The sequence below is a fragment of the Oncorhynchus nerka genome, unplaced genomic scaffold, assembly GCF_034236695.1.
Source record: "Oncorhynchus nerka isolate Pitt River unplaced genomic scaffold, Oner_Uvic_2.0 unplaced_scaffold_36___fragment_4___debris, whole genome shotgun sequence".
NCBI classification, from domain to species: domain Eukaryota; kingdom Metazoa; phylum Chordata; class Actinopteri; order Salmoniformes; family Salmonidae; genus Oncorhynchus; species Oncorhynchus nerka.
Window position 1 is genome coordinate 149,781 of NW_027040319.1, and position 20,335 is coordinate 170,115.

Below are 20,335 nucleotides of genomic sequence, written 5' to 3' on the forward strand. Positions count from 1 at the left end.
TGGCCCGTTGCGGAGGCCTCCTCCGCCGCCCATTGGACGGGAGGCTCGGCCTCTCCGTGACGCCCCAAAATGCAACCCCCTCCCTCGCCGAGGCGCGCTTGGGTCTTTTGTTAGGGCCGCGAGCAACGTTACACTTTACGCGCAATAACGCTCTCTCATTTTAGCCTAGTAGTTGTTATTCTTCATGTAGGCCTCATGTGGGCACTTGATACTGTGCCGTGTATATGTGTGTGTATTTAACAAACACGCCAAATAGTTGGCCAGCCATAGAGAGAGAGGACACTTTGCTTTTTTGCTGAGCTAGGTGGTTGGCTCTTAAAAGAGCCTTTGGGGGTTGAGTAGTCAAGTTGCAGCCGCACCAGCGATTTTACTTGGCTTTGACGGCCTTCTCAGTCTTCTTGGGGAGCAGCACTGCCTGGATGTTGGGCAGAACACCACCCTGAGCGATGGTCACGCCGCCAAGCAGTTTGTTCAGCTCCTCGTCGTTACGGACTGCCAGCTGCAGGTGACGGGGGATGATACGAGTCTTCTTGTTGTCACGGGCAGCGTTTCCAGCCAACTCCAGGATCTCAGCAGTCAGGTACTCGAGCACTGCGGCCAGGTAGACTGGTGCGCCAGCGCCCACACGCTCGGCGTAGTTGCCTTTGCGCAGCAGCCTGTGCACACGGCCCACGGGGAACTGGAGCCCGGCACGGGATGAACGTGTCTTTGCCTTCGCCCTGGCCTTGCCTCCGGTTTTGCCTCTTCCGCTCATATTAGTAGCTTCAGTATGTCACAGAAAGTCTGAATGAGCCGCTAGCCACTTCGAGAGCCTTACTTATACCTCGCCACAAGAGGCATCGATTGGCCACCGGACCGGTGTGGCCTTATCCAATTGGAGTGAGAGACAGACAGACAGTCAGCCCTAAGCCCGCCCCCACGCATGCAGGCAGGCAGCAGAGTGACAAGGGCTAGGCTACTCTGTTTCCCTCCGACTTTTGTTACTTTTTCTCGTTGGCGGGAGCGCCAAAGTGACAACTCAAATCACTGAAACATGTTTGAGATTGGCTCATAATACAAATGACTGCTGTCCAACCCACTATAGTATGTATTCTTCTTATTATTAGCAGAATCAATGTGACATGCGAATTCTAACACATATCACAACAATGTTGACTGGTGAGGGTGCTGCACTCTTGAGTGACAAATGTAAAGCCATTTAGCCACTCGAAAATGTGGTGCGTAAAAGTCATTCATTTCATTTTTCTTGCACCACGGGTAGGTAGGTAGGTAGGACGTACATGGAATGACATGCGCTTTTATGGAAAGAGGTGGGTGGCTCTTAAAAGAGCCTTTTGTGGTAACAACATGTGTCGAGTACAAAGAACACTGTTTGTAATAGGTTTACTTCTTCTTGGGGGCTGCCTTCTTGGCCTTGGCTGCCTTGGGCTTGGCGGCTTTGGGCTTCGCTGCCTTGGTAGCCTTCTTGGGGCTCTTGGCCGCTTTCTTGGCCGCTGCGGCGGGCTTCTTCACCTTCTTTGGGCTCTTGGCGGCCTTTTTGGGTGTAGCGGGCTTCTTGGCCTTCTTGGGGGACTTCTTTGCGGCCACGGCCTTCTTGGCTGCTACCTTCTTGGGCTTCTTGGCGGCGGCGGGCTTCTTGGCGGCCACCTTCTTAGCTTTGGGGGCTGCGGCTTTCTTAGCGGGCTTCTTTGCCTCGACGGCCTTCTTGTTGAGCTTGAAGGAGCCGGAGGCACCGTGCCCTTGGTCTGGACCAGGGTGCCCTTGGTGACGAGGCTCTTGACGGCGATCTTGACACGGGAGTTGTTCTTCTCCACGTCGTAGCCGCCTGCCGCCAGAGACTTCTTGAGCGCGGCCAGGGACACGCCGCTCCTCTCCTTGGAGGCGGACACCGCCTTGACGATGAGCTCGCCTACGCTGGGTCCCGCTTTCTTGGGCTTGGCTGCTGCCTTCTTCTTGGGGGCCTTGGCCGGCGCGGCGGCGGCGGGTGCTGGTGCGACTTCTGCCATGTCTGTCGTTCGGTCCGGTAAACACACACACTTACAACACTACGGTAGTCTGTGAGGAGGAGTACTTTGCTGTAGACGCTGCTCTGTGCTATTGAAGCTCCACACGGTGCAGGGGCTGGCCTTAAACGCGACATGAGAACCATGTAGACTCAAGCCACCCAGCTCGGCTTCTCCTGGCTGGCCAAATGCTCTTTCACTTGTGTTTTCTGGTCGCCAATATCGGGCAAAAGTCACCGACGGAGCCGTGTTTTTGGCCCAAAAGCGAACGGCCCAGCGAGCAGACTTGTGTCCGTTCAGAATAAAGTCATGTGGGCTGCAGAAGCCCCGTGCATTTTGCTGCGACTCGCTCAAAACCTCACCGTTCGACTGTCGGGTGGAGCGGTGCGCACTGCTTTTCCTGTGCTATTTGTCTCCTAAATGGCCTAAAAGTGCATCCGATTGCGAGCACCATTGATTGTGGGGTGAGCCGAGATGTCTGGCAAGGGAGTCAAATGGTTTGGCGTCCCCTGATGTGCTCCTTGGTGTTTTAAAGGAGAGCTCTTTTGGGGACCTTAAAACACATGCACTTGTGAGGCCTGGCTGAGACTAGTTTCACGTTGTATTCGTCATGTGTCCAGGAGGCACAGGAAATAATACACTGTCCAACGACATGCTTACTTGCACTGTGTGTGTGTGTGATGTTTTATTAGTCCTTTAGTTGGATTTGGAGCCTGCTCTTTGTGCACAATGTCTCTCTCTCTATCTGTGTGTGTCTCTTTCAAAAGCGTGTCATCCAGATGAGGTGAGCTCACCTTGTCGCTTGACTCCTCCGCAGCGTGACTCGTGCCGGTCTTTGTGTCTGTGGGTCTTGGTGTCTGGCTGTGCGGCCGGCGCTATGGAGGCTGGCGCCCCATGTGCTTGTTTGCCCTGATATAGGCCTAGAGAGAGCGATTTGGAGGCTCTCCTCCTCCTCCCCCCTCTTGTACAGGTGGAAGGGCTAGTTTCAATCGGTGACGTCACTTGCTCAGAGACTATCTGTTATTTTATTGCTGCAACATAATTATTTGTGATATTTCTATATATTTTTAGTTTCGCATTGTTGGTTAACTAGTTGCTCCTACCCTCTACTTTTTTGAACATTTTGTTAAAAATCGCGCAACATTTCAGCGCCCTGCTACTCATGCCAGGAATATAGTACGTTCATATGGTTAGAATGTGTGTATAGGAAACCCTCGGACGTTTTTAAAACTGGTTAAATCACGACTGTGGCTATTACATAACGTGCGTTACATCGGAAAGCGCAGGAAAACCTGATCACAGAAAATGGAAATAAATATCCTTGCGCCACTTCCAGCAATTGTTAACAGTGAGCCGAATTAGATAAGACCGAGCATTCAACTCCCACAGCATCCCCATGTAGTCGAGTATCTTGTGAATTTAATCCTCTTTGATTCTTGGTTGAACCGAAAGAGGGGCACGACGTACCTCCGGTCTCCGCCCAGATCATTCCGGAAGAGCTCTCTCCTGAAATTTTTTCCAAGACGACAGCTAATGATATGTACATCACCTACGGATGATTTTTATCGCTTATTAACGTTTACTAATACCTAAAGTAGCATTACAAACGTATTTCGAAGTGTTTTGTGAAAGTTTATCGTCTACTTTTTGAATTTTAAAAAATGACGTTACGTTGTGAAATCGCTGTTTTTTTCGTTTATCACACAGTCTACATATAACGATATCTTGGCTTTATATGGCCCGATTTAATCGAAATAAAGACCCAATAGTGTTTATGGGACATCTAGGAGTGCCAACAAAGAAGATGGTGAAAGGTAATGACTGTTTTCTATTTTATTGTGCGGTTTGTGTAACGCCGAAATGCTAATTATTTTGTTTACGTCCCCTGCTGTGCTTTTCTGTTGTAGTGTATTGGTGCATGCTATCAGATAATAGCTTCTCATGCTGTCGCCGAAAAGCATTTTAAAAATCTGACTTGTTGCCTGGATTCACAACGAGTGTAGCTTTAATTTGATACCCTGCATGTGTATTTTAATGAACTTTTGAGTTTTAACTAATACTATTAGCATTTAGCGTAGCGCATTTGCATTTCCAGAGCTCTAGTTGAGACGCAAGCGTCCCAGGTAGAGGTAAGAGGTTAAGGGCTTGTACAGTAAGTAAGCATTTCACTGTATGGTCTACTACACCTTTTGTATTCGGCGCATGTTACAAATAAAATTAGATTTGATTGCTGTGCTTATAAATGGGAAAAAAATTGCCAAATAGTTCATCAACATTTTAAGCTAAATGATCAGGCTCATTGCTTTTAAAAGGTTTTTGATGCAAGTGGTTGTATTAATTTGGGATCAATTGCATCCCACAACTGTCCCAGAGTATGTTTGGAATATTTATTTTTTTGCACAAAAGGACAAGTTGACCAATGGAATAGGTCAACTTTTGTACTATGGGAGGTAGTAGATTGACATAGGCTAGTGCTTTTGCTGTTCGTTTGGCCTACTCATCTTGCTGGTAGACGAAAAGTAGCCTAAATGTGGGACAGTTCTAACATCTTAAATATGTGCACAGTTACGTCCCCGATGTCTGTCTTCATTCACTTGTAGCCTACTTCTTAGCTGAAATGCCTGTGAGAAGGACCCTATCACTTGAAGGGCATTTGCTACATCTGAGAGAGCCATGCTGAGTGAGAGGTGCTTCGGAGCATGGCAGCCGGGAGAAGGGAATTATAATTAGCCTATTATATTCAGGCCAAGCTGCCACTTTGGCCGCAAAAGGCAAGGATTTTTTAAATGTTTACTGACACCAACCATATTCAACGGGTGTTGAGCGTTTGTAAATTCATCGGTTATTCTGCGCTCTTGCACAATCAGATGAGAGTGCTCTAAAATCGGAGTAGATAGCCAGAGTGAATCTACGAATGCAACCTATTGACTTGATTATTCACGTCATTCTAGCTTAGTGTCACGACTTCTGCCGAAGTCGTTGCCTCTCCTTGTTCGGGCGGTGCTCGGCATTCGACGTCACCGGTCTTCTAGCCATCATTGATCCACTTTTCATTTTCCATTGGTTTTGTCTTGTCTTCCCACACACCTGTTTTCAATCCCATTCATTACCTGTTGTGTATTTAACCCTCTGTTTCCCCTCATGTCTTTGTCAGAGATTGTTTAATTGTCAGTGTTGTTATTTTGTTGTGTTGGTGCGCGACGGGTCCTCGTACCCATGTTTTTTCATGTCTGTACGTTTTAGTGTTATGGAGCATGTTCTGTTGACATTTATTAAAAGACTCCATTTACACTTCATTTTGACTCCTGCGCCTGACTTCCCTGCCACCTATACACACGACGCTGACACTTAGCTAAGTGGTATAGTCATTGTGCATTCTTAATATACATTGTTAATGAAGTCGCAAGATGTCTAGCTATTCATTTGTTATGCTAACAAGCTAGCAAGAAGTTGCATAGCAACAGCATCAACTTCCGGTGGACATGCAAAGTACTAGTATACTCAACTGAAAGTATACCGTTCATTTACAGTATTCTAAAATTAACTAATAGTATATAGTATGTAGTATATAGTCTCATTAAGTATGTTAGTATGGGTATTCAAAAACAACAATAGCCCAACATTTGTATCACAACTAAAGTTGCATAAATAACTAAATTAAGCATATAGGAGGAACAGTTTATTTGTTAACCCCTCTACACAGAATAGCCGCATGTACGCACTTCCTTTGAAATCATTTGGAGAAAATATCCTTTCAATTTTATTGAGCTATGTTCAATTGTATTCTTCATAATATAAGAAAAGATATATATGCCACGGAATTCTAAGCAAATCTTGTCTGCTAAATAAATGAGTGTAGTCCACAGCCATATGGCATAGCTGTATCAGGACCTAACATAAGAACAAGTCAGAGTATGCTATTCTGTTCTTCTGAAATAGACTACATTTTCTTCATATCATCTTTCTTTATTTAGACCTGTCTAAAATAGATAATGGATTGGTTGTGATGGGGTAGGCTACATTAAATTGATTTATTAGTCTTTTGGAAATGTAGAGGTTCCATTGGTCTGCATCAGTGGCTTGTAGGCTATGCGTGGAAGCCAGGAGATTCTAAAACGTATTTATGCTAATTATGAAGTTGTGTATTTATCCGAATTAAAAGGTAATTTACCGTGAGACTGGCAGTTATTTGCTTGACATTCACCAGCTGACAAAATTGTATGATCTATACACCGTTCCTAGAAGCTGAAAATGTCCCAGTTCTTCCATTGCCTACATACTCACCTGTCACACCCTGACCGTAGAGATCCTTTTAATTCTCTATTTGGTTAGGTCAGGGTGTGACTAGGGTGGGCAATCTATGTTTTCTATTTCTTTGCTGGCCTGGTATGGTTCCCAATCAGAGGCAGCTGTCTATAGTTGTCTCTGATTGGGGATCATATTTAGACAGCCTTTTCCCACCTGTTGTTTGTGGGATCTTGTTTTTGTGTAGCTGCCTGTGAGCAGCCCAGCCCAGAACATCACGTTTCATTTTCTTCTGTTTGTTTTTGGTGAGTTGCATATTTATTAAACATGTGGAACTCTAAGTATGCTGCGCCTTGGTCCATTCATTCAGACGATCGTGACATCACCAGACATGTCACTCATTGAGCATGCCTGGAATGCTTTAAAGTATCTGTGACCAACAGATGGATATCTGTGTTCCCAGTCATGTGAAGTCCATAGATTTGGGTCTTTTGAATTTATTTAATTTGACTGATTTTCTTATATGATTTGTAACTGTAAGGGGTGCGTCACTGGTAGCAGCGAAGTCAGACGTAGGAGAGCAGAACTGGGTAATAACCGGAGCAGTTTAATGGCGGTTTAGTGGTTATATATATATATATATAACCACCGGCATCCAGAATAATAAAGAATGGGTACAAAACCAGAATAATAAAGAATGGGTACAAAACCCACCCCACATATGCTCGCCCCCTACCAGACAACAATGTGCACAAGCACAACTTACAACAAACAATACCACACAAAGACATGGGGGTTTCTTCCTAGGTTTTGGCCTTTCTACAGAGGGTTAAATACACAACACATAATGAGGGAATGAAAACCAGGTGTGTGGGAAAACAAGACAAAACAAATGGAAAATGAAAAATGGATTGGCGATGGCTAGAAGACCGGCGACGTCTACCTCCGAACACCGCCCGGACAAGGAGAGGAACCGACTTCGGGAGAAGTCGTGACAGTAACATATTTGAAATTGTTACATGTTGGGTTTTTATTATTGTTCAGTATTTTAATGATATGTTTACGCTACTGTCTGTAATATTTGACTCAATATACACACAGTGGTCAGTTATTAGGTATACCACCCCGTTCAAGAAAATATTTATCTCCTGCAGACAGTGAGTTCTGTGACCGTGGCTTGCTATATAAAGCAGGTATAGAGGCATTTAGTTACTGTTGGATTGAACATTAGAATGGGCAAAACGAGTGACTTAACCTCTTGAACCTCTGGGGGCAGTATTTCATTTTTGGATGAAAAATGTTCCCGTTTTAAACAAGATATTTTGTCACGAAAAGATGCTCGACTATGCATATAATTGACAGCTTTGGAAAGAAAACACTCTGACGTTCCCAAAACTGCAAAGATATTGTCTGTGAGTGCCACAGAACTAATGCTACAGGCGAAACCAGGATGAAATTTCATACAGGAAGTGAGCCAGATTTTTGAGGCGCTGTGTTCCAATGTCTCCTTATATGGCTGTGAATGCGCAAGGAGAGAGCCTACACTTTCTGTCGTTTCCCCAAGGTCTTTGCAGCATTGTAACGTATTTGTAGGCATATCATTGGAAAATTGACCATAAGAGACTACATTTACCAGGTGTCCGCTCGGTGTCCTCCGTCGAAACTATTGCGTAATCTCCAGGTGCGTGCATTTTTCCATTTTGAACAGAGGAGAAACCAAACTGCCACGAGTGATTTATCATCGAATAGATATGTGAAAAACACCTTGAGGAGTGATTCTAAACAACGTTTGCCATGTTTCTGTCGATATTATGGAGTTAATTTGGAAAAAAGTTTGCGTTGTAATGACTGAATTTTCGGGTTTTTTTCTTAGCCAAATGTCATGAACAAAACTGAGCGATTTGTCCTACACAAATAATATTTTTGGAAAAACTGAACATTTTCTATCTAACTGAGTCTCCTCATTGAAAACATCCGAAGTTCTTCAAAGGTAAATGATTTTATTTGAATGCTTTTCTTGTTTTTGTGTTATGGTAATGAGCATGAGGCTATAATTACGCTCCCGGATACCAGGCGCGCCAATTCCATCATCTCAGAAACAGCAGGCCTCCTGGGCTTTTCACGCATGACAGTGTCTAGGGTTTACCGAGAACGGTGCGACATCCGGTCAGTGGTAGCCCTGTGGGTGAAAACAGCTTATTGATGAGAGAAGTCGAAGGAGAATGGCAAGAATCGTGCAAGCTAACTGGTGGGCCAAAACAGACAAATAACGGCACAGAGTGACATCTCGGGAACGCATAACTTGTCAGTCCTTGACATATGTATGGGCTATTGCAGCAGACAACCACACCGGGATCCACTTGTATCAGCTAAAAACAAGAAGCTGCTCCAGAGGGCACATGGTCACCACCACTGGCCTGAGGAGTGTAAAAACATTGCCTGGTCTGACAAATCCCGATTCTTGTTGTGTCATCCTGATGGCTGTCAGGATTTAGCATACGCATCATGAGTCCATGGCCTCATTCTGCCTGGTGTCAATGGTACAGGTTGGTGGCAGTGGTGTAATGATGTAGGGAATGTTTTCCTGGCACTAGTTAGGTCCCTTAATACCATTTGAGCAGTGTTTGAATTTCACACCTTGTAGAATCCATGCCTCAAAGAATTCAGGCTGTTCTGAATCCAGGTACTAGATGGGTGTACCTAATAAACTGGTCACTGAATGTTTTTCATGATGGGTAACGTGCAATGATTTAGTGAATTATTATAGGGTAAGTATTAGAAAAAGACACCTCAATATGTGTAGCCATATGTGAAAAGACTTTGTAGTCAGCTTGGATAAAGTCAGCTTTTTCAGCTTCAAAGCACGCAAACTTCCTGTCAGAGTTTCAGTGCCTGTGCCAGGAGTGGTAAACCATGGTTGAGAGCAATGAAAGTTTTGCAGACCCAGTTTTGACCTTGATCAAAAGCTTTTGATCAAATCAAAGACAATTCTTCAAAACTAACATCAGCAATGCATGTTTTGACTGATATGGCACTTCAACTATGACAGACAAAATGAGAAAGAAAACAGAAAATCACATTGTAGGATTTTTAAATGAATTTATTTGCAAATTATGGACAGTCTGTGGTGCAACGTGGCGTTGGTGGATGGAGCGAGACATGATGTCCCAGCTGTGCTCAATTGGATTCAGGTCTGGGGAACGGGCGGGCCAGTCCATAGCATCAATGCCTTCCTCTTGCAGGAACTGCTGACACACTCCAACCACATGAGGTCTAGCATTGTCATGCATTAGGAGGAACCCAGGGCCAACCGCACCAGCATATGGTCTCACAAGGGGTCTGAGGATCTCATCTCGGTACCTAATGGCAGTCAGGCTACCTCTGGCGAGCACATGGAGGGCTGTGCGGCCCCCCAAAGAAATGCCACACCATGACTGACCCATCGCCAAACCGGTTATGTTGGAGGATGTTGCAGGCAGCAGAATGTTCTCCACGGCGTCTCCAGACTGTCACATGTGCTCAGTGTGAACCTGCTTTCATCTGTGAAGAGCACAGGGCACCAGTGGCGAATTTGCCAATCTTGGTGTTCTCTGGCAAATACCAAACGTACTGCACAGTGTTGGGCTGTAAGCAGAACCCCCACCTGTGGACGTCGGGCCCTCATACCATCTTGCTGGAGTCTGTTTCTGACCGTTTGAGCAGACACATGCACATTTGTGGCCTGCTGGAGGTCATTTTGCAGGGCTCTGGCAGTGCTCCTCCTGCTCCTCCTTGCACAAAGGCGGAGGTAGCGGTACTGCTGCTGGGTTGTTGCCCTCCTACGGCCTCCTCCACGTCTCCTGATGTACTGGCTTGTCTCCTGGTAGTGCCTCCATGCCGGGTGGAGATTATAACAGAACATGGCCAAGATGTTAAAATGTTCATAAATGACCAGCATGGTCGAATAATAATAAGGCAGAACAGTTGAAACTGGAGCAGCAGCACGGCCAGGTGGACTGGGGACAGCAAGGAGTCATCATGTCAGGTAGTCCTGGGGCATGGTCCATGTTTTCCTTTTTTGGGATCCTTATGTCCACCTGCACAGTTGGTGGTGGAATGCACATTTACATTTTGAGAATGGCATTATACCATAGAAGAAGAAGATTAGCAACTCCCAGAATGCATGTACTTTCCACCACATGCAGGTAGAGCAGAGCAGAGCCGTCATGGCGGAGGTGCAATCAGCCAACCAAACACCCTAGCAACAGTGAAAATGCAATTACCCGATACAGCCATGTTCGACAAGAGTATTTAGTGCACTGCAACATTCCAGGAACAAATTGACGACCACGACATCTACTACTAGTACTGGCAGCAACATTTTGACAGTGACCAGAAAGTTATTCAGATGGGGTGGAAATCAATGTAAGTTGCCATCACGCCTGCTCCAGCACTCCCCTGGTGCTCGAGGGCGCCAGGTTGCACTGCATTACACACTCCTGCCACCATCATTACGAACAACCCGTCATGCGCATCAGCAATTATTGGTCTCACCTCGACTAAATCACTTCTGTCATTACACTTCATTGTCAGTTCCCCGCTGCTGCATTGTTTGTCATCTGTCCTTATACCTGATGCTGTTGATTGTTTGTTCCATGTCTGCTCCAATTAAATGTTGACTCCCCATACCTGCTTCGGTTCTTACAGAATGCAGCAGCCATCAAATGAAACATTGGGAAGTGCTGGCATTTCGGTTGGTGGTGGTGACTTCGGGTCCGGGGGCTGCCACCGATGGAACCGGGGGTGCCTTAGCTGGATCAAATCAAATCAAACCATTATTTGTGACATGCGGCGAATATTTTATTTCATTTATTTTTTATTTTACCTTTATTTAACTAGGCAAGTCAGTTAAGAACAAATTCTTATTTTCAATGACGGCCTAGGAACAGTGGGTTAACTGCCTGTTCAGGGGCAGAACGACAGATTTGTACCTTGTCAGCACGGGGATTTGAACTTGCAACCTTTCGGTTACTAGTCCAACGCTCTAACCACTAGGCTACCCTGCTTCCCAGAATACAACAGGCCTTACAGTGAAATGCTTTCTTACGAGCCACTAACCAACCGTGCAGTTTCAAAAATATAGAGAGTGTCAGTTATGTGGAGAAGAGGGGGGGGTGGGGGGGGGGGGGGGGGCAATGCGAATAGTCTGGGTAGCCATTTGACAAGATGTTCATGAGTTTTATGGCTTGGGGGAAGAAGCTGATTTAGAAGCCTCTTGGTCCTAGACTTGGCGCGCCGGTACTGCTTGCCGTGTGGTAGCAGAGAGAACAGTTTATGATTAGGGTGGCTGAAGTCTCTGACAATTTGTAAGGCCTTTCTCTGACACTGCCTGGTATAAAGGTCCTGGATGGCAGGAAGCTTGGCCTCAGTGATGTATTGGGCCGTTCGCACTACCCTCTGTAGTGCCTTGCGGTCAGAGGCTGAGCAGTTGCCATACCAGGCAGTGATGCTCTCGATGGTGCAGCTGTAGAACCTTTGGAGGATCTGAGGACCCATGCCAAATCTTTTCAGTCTACTGAGGGGGAATAGGTTTTGTCATGCCCGCTTCACGACTGTCACGGTGTGCTTCGACCATGTTAGTTTGTTGGTCATGTGGACACCAAGGAACTTGAGCGCTCAACCTGCTCCACTGCAGCCCCGTCGATGAGAATGGCGGCGTGCTCGGTCCTCTTTTTACTGTATTCCACAATCATCTCCTTTGTCTTCATCACGTTGATGGAGAGGTTGTTGTCCTTGCACCACATGGCCAGGTCTCTGACCTCCTCCCTATAGGCTGTGTCGTTGTTGTCGGTGATCAGGCCTACCACTGTTGTGTCATAGGCAAATTTAATGATGGTGTTGGAGTCGTGCCTGGCAGTGCAGTCATGAGTGAACAGGGAGTACAGGAGAGGGCTGAGCACGCACCCGAGGGGCCCATGTTGAGGATCAGCGTGGCGGGTGTGTTGTTACCTACCCTTACCACCTGGAGGTGGCCCGTCAGGAGGTCCAGGATCCAGTTGCAGAGGGAGGTGTTAAGTCCCTGAGTCCTTAGCTTAGTGATGAGCTTTGAGGGCACTATGGTGTTGAACGCTGAGCTGTAGTCAATTAACAGCATTCTCACATAGGTGTTCCTTTTGTCCATGTGGGAAAGGGCAGTGTGGAGTGCAATAGAGACTGCATCGTCTGTGGATCTGTTGGGGCGGTAATGCAAATTGGAGTGGGTCTAGGGTTTCTGGGATGATGGTGTTGATGTGAGCCATGACCAGCCTTTCAAAGCACTTTATGGCTACAGACGTGAGTGCTACAAGTCGGTAGTCATTTAGGAAAGTTAGCTTAGTGTTCTTGGGCACAGGCACTTTGGTGGTCTGCTTAAAACTTCTTTGGGATAGGGGGTGTGCCCAAAAGCGTGCCCAAAATAAACTGCCTGTTACTCAGGCGCAGAAGCTAGGATATGCATATAATTGGTAGATTTAGATAGAAAACATTGCAAAGTTTCTAAAACTTTTAACATTATGTCTGTGAGTATAACATAACTGATGTGGCAGGCAACACCCAGAGGACAAACCATCCCCCCCCAAAAAAACAATTTCACCTTACCACTGTTTTCAATGGCTAGTACTATAATTATAAGGCCAAGTTCTCCAAAAGTGCAGTTCATAGGGCTTCCACTAGATGTCAACAGTCTAGTCAACAGAGTTTCAGGTGTTTTTTTATTTTTTATTACCCAGAAATGGTAGATTTTGTAGGTGGCTCCCATTTTGGCTGTAGTGTTTCCAAGCGAGTGGAGGAAAGAGCGTTCTTTCTTATTTATCTTCGGTGTCATGAAGTTGCCCTCTTTGGGTACAGCGAGTACCACCCCCCTCTCTCTGTCTCCTACAACTAGGCTGCTGTGGTCAGAGAGGTCGTAAATTCCGGGAGGAGATTATCTCCTCAAGGCCACAGTATAGAGACATAGTGCATTTTCATAGAGAGAAAGGAATTTCTTCCACCTCACAGAACTTCAGGTCCGAACCACATTTATGTTCTGGAGAAGGTATAACAGATCGGTGAAGAATCCAGCTATGAACTGGTCCGTTTGGTGTAATTTTGGGGGGCTCATGGAAGACGGTGCGGCCACATTACCATAACGCTGTTTATATAATAGGCTCAGATATGAGGTTTACATCTAATTGTTGTATAAGATGAATGAGTGAGGATGATAATGTTTGTAAAATTGTGTAATGTGATTTTGGACTGTTTAATGAAGGAAACTCCAATTCCCTTTTGAGGTTAACTAAATCAGAGGACCGCCAATGAGCCCAGTTAGGGCCGGGCATCCTGGGACAGGCCCTTTTCTGCAGCCCCCGAATAAAACCCCAACTTTGAGAATTTCTCAACAGACCATGTTTCCCTCAATTACGAGAGGACAAAGGTTGCAGACCAGACTGCTGAATCTTTGAACCATACCACGTGGTTAAACTCTTAGTCTATCGATACCGACAGAATAAGAACAAGTCTTTGATATTAATTACTAGTCTGCAGCTAGGAATTCGGTATCATTGAACGCAAAGAACGACAACCGCCTAAACATCTATTCATAACGACATGAATGAATGTCACTCTGAACTATCTATTCTAACCAGAGAGAGAGATGGACAATTCTACAAAAGAAACAAACCTTTCAGCAAAGATCTCAATTACACACTGAGCGTAAATATATATATCGATTGCAATTGTTCCCAAATAAGTGAGCGTTCATGTGCAAAGGATTAGTATTTCAATGGTTATAATTATCAACTGTGTGTTGTCTTATCTCAGTCGACCCCCACTTCCCTTTTGTCTAACAAGCCGCCATGCCGGTTTAGCCCAATAGGGCACATTCTCCTATCATTTCTTGCAACCATATTTACTTTGTTTGTGTGTGCACTTCTGTGATTGTTTAGTTAGTTAATAAATAATTTAAGAAAATTGATGTATGGCTGACTCATAGTGAAGACTGGGTTTGTGCAGATAACCAACGATTGACGACGTTTGGAATGAGACTAATGTGAGGTAAAAATAAATAAATCATTAATTCAGAAGACTATTGATCAGATATGAAAATATGTGAAAAATTATATTAGGAAAATTATAACTTTGTAATCAGAATATTTTCCTTGGTGCCCCGACTTCCTAGTTAATTAGTTACATGATTAATCAGTTTAATGGTGTAATACTAATTACAGAGAATCTTTGATAAGAACTAAAAGTCTTCATTTAATGATAGTAAAGGCACCGGTATCATTTATTTGCGTATTAGGATACCTAAAGTTTGATGATAAACGTTGTTTGACTTGTTTGGAATGGTTTATTAGTAACGTTTGGGATTCATTTGGTATGCATTTTGAGGGAGGAAACTGGATCGATTATTGACTGATGCGTGCAAGCTAAACTGATTTTTATTATTGAACAAAATGACCATTTGTGATGTAACTGGGACTGAGTTTCTTGTCGCACCTGCCTGGTTGAAATATGTTATTCATGTGTTGGTATGTGGGGCGCTGTCCTCAGATAATCGCATGATTTGCTTTCGCCGTAATGCCTTTTTGAAATGTGACATGGCGGCTGGAATAACAAGTTAAGCTTTATTTTGATGTATTACACTTGTATGTTCATGAATGTTAAATATTTATAGTAAATTAATTTGAATTTGGCTCTCTGCAATTTCACGGAATGTTGTTGAGTTGTTCCGCTATTACAGACTCGGACAAGGAGAGGTTGAAAATGTCAGTGAAGACACTTGCCAGTTGGTCAGCTCATGCTCACAGTACATGCTAAAATGTACTGTGAAATAAATCACCCACTCACCCTCTAATGTGTTTATGCTTTGTGTATTCCAAAACAAATATTCCAACAGAGATGAAGTGATATAAAGTTGATTATAAACTGGGTGGTACTAGCCCTTAATGCTGATTGGCTGACAGCAGTGGTATATCAGACCGTATGCCACGGGAATGACCAAACATTTCTTTTAACTGCTCTTTACGTTCAACAGAACAGTCTGCAGTCTAGGCAAAATGTAACGCCCTGGCCCAGAGCTAAGTACAGTCCAATGTTATCCACTGACTGGGTTCGAACCAATCCTTTGTGTGTGTGTGTTGTAGTCAGCCTCCACTTCCACCCAGCATTTCAGAACTATGTCAAAGTCAGCCATGATCTGAGGAAAGTGAGGGACGCTGAGGAGTTACATGACATACAGTACAAGGCTGGGGTTGTACATAACAAATCCTCAAAAGAAATACAATTTCTATCTATTTCAATGACTTACTGAGAAGTAGAGGCTATTTATTCCCAAAGTTTTTCAATGTCTTTGAAATGGAAATTTGCCTTCAATTCAAATTGACCCCAGCCCTGTTTCAAATGCTTACTGTAGGAAAGCTAGTATTTTCTTTGCCAAGCATTCAGAGTGGGTTAGTAAGACAGAGTCAAGCTGAGTAGAGAACAGATACATAATAATTTCATACAGAACCAATGAAGCAGGCAAAAACATGGAAAATGATATGGTGTTAATTTACATTATAATGCTAATTCAGTAATACATTCATCTAATCTAACATATGACAAGTCTACTCAGCAAAACACTATAGAAACTGTCAGCCATAAAGCGTAGTAGTGAGAGGGTAGTGTAGGGATTGCATGCTATCAGAGGACATAAGTGTTAGGAGTGTTTTAGGGGAGAGTTGAACTAACCGACTGAAGACAGTGAGTCAGCAGCACCACATCAGTGGAGCCAAAGCAATATAGAAACAAGAGGATACAGTACAGTAGCTTGGTTTGCTTACTGGGTAAGATAATACATGGCATGCAACATTGACATGTTGAACTTGCCAATACTGTAATAAAATATTAAAATCCAATGTTTTTATCCATTAAAAAGGATATTTTCAAAGGAAATATTGTAGTAACTAAGCGAAAGGTCCTTTGCCAATAGCTTTTCATAGACCTTGTCCTCATAGGATTGTATACCCACAGGTCATAAATGGTCAGTCCACACATAGTAGTCAGCCATAAAATAAAGGCCCTCCACACAGCCTTTTAGAGCTAATCACCTCTCTACTCTCAACAAGATAGCTTAAGATAGAGGCATCAAACTGATATATTGAGTTGTAGTCTCAGGATGTGTTCCCATTGTAGGGTCAGAGCACCGTAAGTCCACCTGCTGTTGCGTTGTGCTCGCATAGCCTATAGACCAGGGGTATTCAAATCTTACCCTACGAGGTTTGGAGGCTGCAGGTTTTCTGTTCTACCGGATAATGAATTCCACCCACCTGGTGTCCCAAGTCAAAATAAGTCCCTGATTAGAGGGGAACAATGAACAAATGCAGTTGAACTTGGTTTGAGGTCCAGAGTGTAGTTTGTGAGCTCTGGACTATGGGCCTTCTGTGTACATGTACGTGTTGGTTTCTCTTTAACCGTGTCATCTTCAGCTTGACTGTCAGTGTATTTGATACAGGTCAAATAGTTGACAGAAAATAATTTTGGGTTACAGCATCAGCTCACCCAAACTCTCACTGATGATGAGAGTACTCTGTGCTTTTGCAGCCTTAACAGTAATTATGCTAACAGAGTGAGTCTCTCTGCACTGTCTCGTCTACTGAAACGCAATTGAATTAAGATGAAGCAGCTGTACAGAGTCCATGACGAAAGAAACTCTGACTCTGTAAAAAAACTGAGATATGAAGCTATACTATCCTATCATTGGTACTGGATCTGGAAGTGTACGGTGCTACATTATATTGAATGATCCCTGTCTACTGTGCTACATAGTTTTGCCTGGTGTCTTTCAGAGAGTCATGGAGCTAGAAGCAGATGCAGTGCATCATGAGCTAATATATGTTGACAAGGCAGGTTTGAAAAACAAGGTGCAGTGGCAAAAACATAATCTGACACCATGTCATCATCAATGTCCCGCGATAACATGGTGGCAACATAATGTGTGTGGCTATTAGTTAAAATGGCATCCTTCACTCTTACAATGGGTAATGAAGAAATCCTTTCTGTATGGTGTTGGAAGGTGTACGATTACCAGCCCCACCAACGCATGCCCCTTCTACAGGCAATCGAGGAGGCTTGTGTAGATATTGATTAGGTGTAATGCCAGGGCTGGATACGACACTTCAGGTGATATTTTCCACCCTGCCTCGCTCAAGACATCGCATGTGATGTGATGAAGTCTTCTTGTCGGACTGACAAAGGTGGCGAGATGTATGAAAAGATATGGAACCTATTTTTTTGATAGCACAAATGTTTTGGTTTTGTCCTATTGCGGTTGTTGTTTTAGGATTGTTAGAACACTGGGGAAATGATTGGTATTGAGTGTGTTATGTTTGGAATACACATCCATAATTTACACATTTTGATACCTGTGTTTATGTCGGTTTGTAACATGTATTACAAAACTTCCTTTCAAACTGCTATGCCCTGCAAACAGGAAAAACCTGTGTTTGTAATTTATATGATCAGTGTGTAGGTGGTGCTTTGTGTGCTGATTCAAATGATGGTTTGTGTTTACTGTATTGATGCAAAATCACTTTTTTGGTGAAGAGGTTGAAGAGTTTAGCAAGAATGGATTGTTTTAGCAAGAGATGTATAATGTTTTGGTTGTTAGTGTGTAGAGAGGAAAAAAGAAATAGCCATTAGTTTCAAAGATTGTGGCTGAGCAAGCCAAAAAGAAACGGTAATATACTGTTTAGCAAGAGTGATGAGGAAGCTTAATATGCAAGCACTTGTGGTTACGTTTAAGTGAATATTGCCCTAGATATTAATGTGCTGCAGTTAACCGACGTCATAAATCTCGGTCAATCATTCAGGTGTAAGTGAAACTACAAAGTCAATTTATTTTGTGGGAAGAAGTATATTAATTCCAATTTATAGCTCTGATCAAGTACAAACATGGGTAATCAGCTCATAGTGAAGTTGACAGACTGTAAACGTTAATCTTAATAGCAGTGTCGGAAGGGCAAGTTATGTTCAAATGTGTATCAATGTAATGTGAAGTATACATTTGTTTATGTAATATACTTTTGCAACTACATTAATATTGACTGCATTAACATGTCATTTATCCTTCATGTAGTATATTGACACTAGCATGTGACTGATTTCTGGGTAACACTCCACTTGCTACACCAAAGCCTACTGTGAACCTCTTGTACCCACATATCAATTGTTAGGCAGTTTGAAGACTGTTAAAAAGTGTCTTGTTGGCATGGTCAGTATTATGATCTATCATAAATTAGGCAACTGTGCTTTAAAGGGCATTATAGGCACAAGTTATAGTTCAGGCTACTTGAATACAAGCCATGTTAAGCTTATATGAAGTAGTGAGTAAATAAGAATGATAAATACATGAAAGGTCACATTGGGCTCATGCTATTTCAAAAGCCTATAACTTACCATACTGGGATAAAGTTACCCAGTGAAGTGCGCTGGTTGTTGAGAAGGCATTTTATGAAGAAGTGCACTTGTGAAGTTACGTCCAGGTCTTTCAGGCAAATTACTTGCAGGTGTTCACACCACTGCGTGTAGTTGTGTGAATAGATTAGAAATGGTAATGTGGTTGGGTGAAAAAGGATGCTATCAGGTCTTCACTGACTGGACTGTAAAAGTAAAGGCTAAATCTTAACTGAGCTTTCAAGCATTTGCACTCTAGAGCTGCATTTACACAGACAGGGTAAAATGTCCCCCCACCCCACTAATTGGTATTGTCTTCAGCTCAGGTTTGTATTAATGCCATATTGAGGTTTTCAGGTGGTGTCCTACATTAATGATGGTTTTGTTCCTGAAACTTGACAATGCTCTAAAATGTCACAGATACATTAGAAGAAAATATGTAACTAATGTGCAGCTCCAAAATACTACTCATGAGTCATTGGGAAATAGACTTTCAACCAAAAGAGGCAACTGTTTCAGGCAGGCAGGTGTTCACCATGTGGAGGTAATGAATGTGAAATGGTAGGTTAATCATGCTTAGAAAAGGTGTATATGTGATGGTGTGTCAACAGAAAAGTATTCCATCAAATGTGAAAGGAAAGTGAAGGTGTGTTAGCCTACTATTTTCTAAGCATTTGCTCAGTTCCCCAGGTAGGATAGGATGGGAAATCTTCTATGAGAGTTTTATGGGGATGGTGAGAAGTAATTTAAGTTGGAATACGGTGGTTATTTGTCATGGGGAATTCTATCAAGTGATTGAAGGCAGATCAGGCTAAGGGTAGTAAACTCTTCCATCCTGGGGATGTCCCTACTCTAGCTGTAAGCATTATAGAAAAGGTAAAAGAAATGGGGTATTGATGTGTCAATAATATTTGGTGGCATTGATCTGTATCTTAGTAGTTGTAGTGTAGAGTCAATAAAATACTTTATGAAGCATCAAGGTATTCTCAAACAGACAAAGGGAGATGTAGGCATTTTATGTAGTATAATCAGACAGCACTACTTACAACAGCATCTAGGGTTAGATGTTAACCAGGCATTGGCAAAAGCGCTAGGACATGGGTGAAAAATAAAACATTCCGTGTGTAAATAGCAAAAAAAGGTAGGTTTTAATGGGCCCAAAACCAAAAAGTAAATTGTAAGAGAAAATATGTCAGGGGTATGAAATGGTTAACCCAAGAGTTTGTGAGGCAACAGAATGTGTAGCTCTACCTGATAATTAATTACACCCACCTGTTGTGTCACACCTAAATGAATCCATGATTAGAGAGGGATAATGAGCAAATGGAGGTGAAACTGGTTGGTGCTCCAGAGGTGAGTTACAGGGGTATTGGGTAGGAGTTAGTGAAATGGTTAACTAATCAATGGGAGACATACGTGTAGAAAAAGGAAAAGACATAATCCCACTTTCAAGAAGGGTATGTAGTCTAGTAGAGGTGTCTTTGGTAGATGGTGTAGCTCAGAAGTGGTTCCACCTGTAGAAGAAGTCATGACCGGGTGTTAAGTCATATGCATAGAGGAGTTAGAAAAGTGGCACGTACTTTGATGTGTCATCCAGATGAGGTGAGGGCCAAAGTAGTTGAGCTCACCTTGTGTCTGAACAGGCAGAGATAGGCTTG

General features: G+C 43.5%; 2 protein-coding genes and 3 long non-coding RNA genes across 5 annotated transcripts; 1 reads left to right on the forward strand and 4 right to left on the reverse strand.

Annotated features, from left to right (window-relative positions):
• Positions 1-305: 305 nt before the first annotated feature.
• On the reverse strand, positions 306-1,200 carry LOC135570464 (histone H2A). Its single transcript, XM_065016482.1, has one exon. It carries the CDS (start codon positions 752-754, stop codon positions 368-370), a length of 387 nt encoding a protein of 128 aa, XP_064872554.1. The 5' UTR covers positions 755-1,200; the 3' UTR covers positions 306-367.
• Positions 1,201-1,281: 81 nt separating this feature from the next.
• Positions 1,282-2,114, reverse strand: LOC115142716 (histone H1). Its single transcript, XM_029682386.2, is given in 2 exon segments — positions 1,282-1,736; positions 1,739-2,114. Coding segments are annotated over 2 exon segments (621 nt in total). The 5' UTR covers positions 2,007-2,114; the 3' UTR covers positions 1,282-1,383.
• Positions 2,115-2,241: 127 nt separating this feature from the next.
• LOC135570466 (uncharacterized) lies at positions 2,242-5,312 on the forward strand. The gene is made up of 2 exons (XR_010463533.1): positions 2,242-3,087; positions 4,140-5,312. It is a non-coding gene; the product is annotated as an uncharacterized LOC135570466 (long non-coding RNA).
• Positions 5,313-8,304: 2,992 nt separating this feature from the next.
• LOC135570457 (uncharacterized) lies at positions 8,305-18,778 on the reverse strand. The gene is made up of 3 exons (XR_010463529.1): positions 18,681-18,778; positions 10,917-11,039; positions 8,305-8,427 (listed from the first exon to the last, which is right to left on the reverse strand). It is a non-coding gene; the product is annotated as an uncharacterized LOC135570457 (long non-coding RNA).
• An 899-nt stretch (positions 18,779-19,677) lies between these two features.
• On the reverse strand, positions 19,678-20,335 carry LOC135570458 (uncharacterized). Its single transcript, XR_010463530.1, has 2 exons — positions 20,306-20,335; positions 19,678-20,191 (listed from the first exon to the last, which is right to left on the reverse strand). It is a non-coding gene; the product is annotated as an uncharacterized LOC135570458 (long non-coding RNA).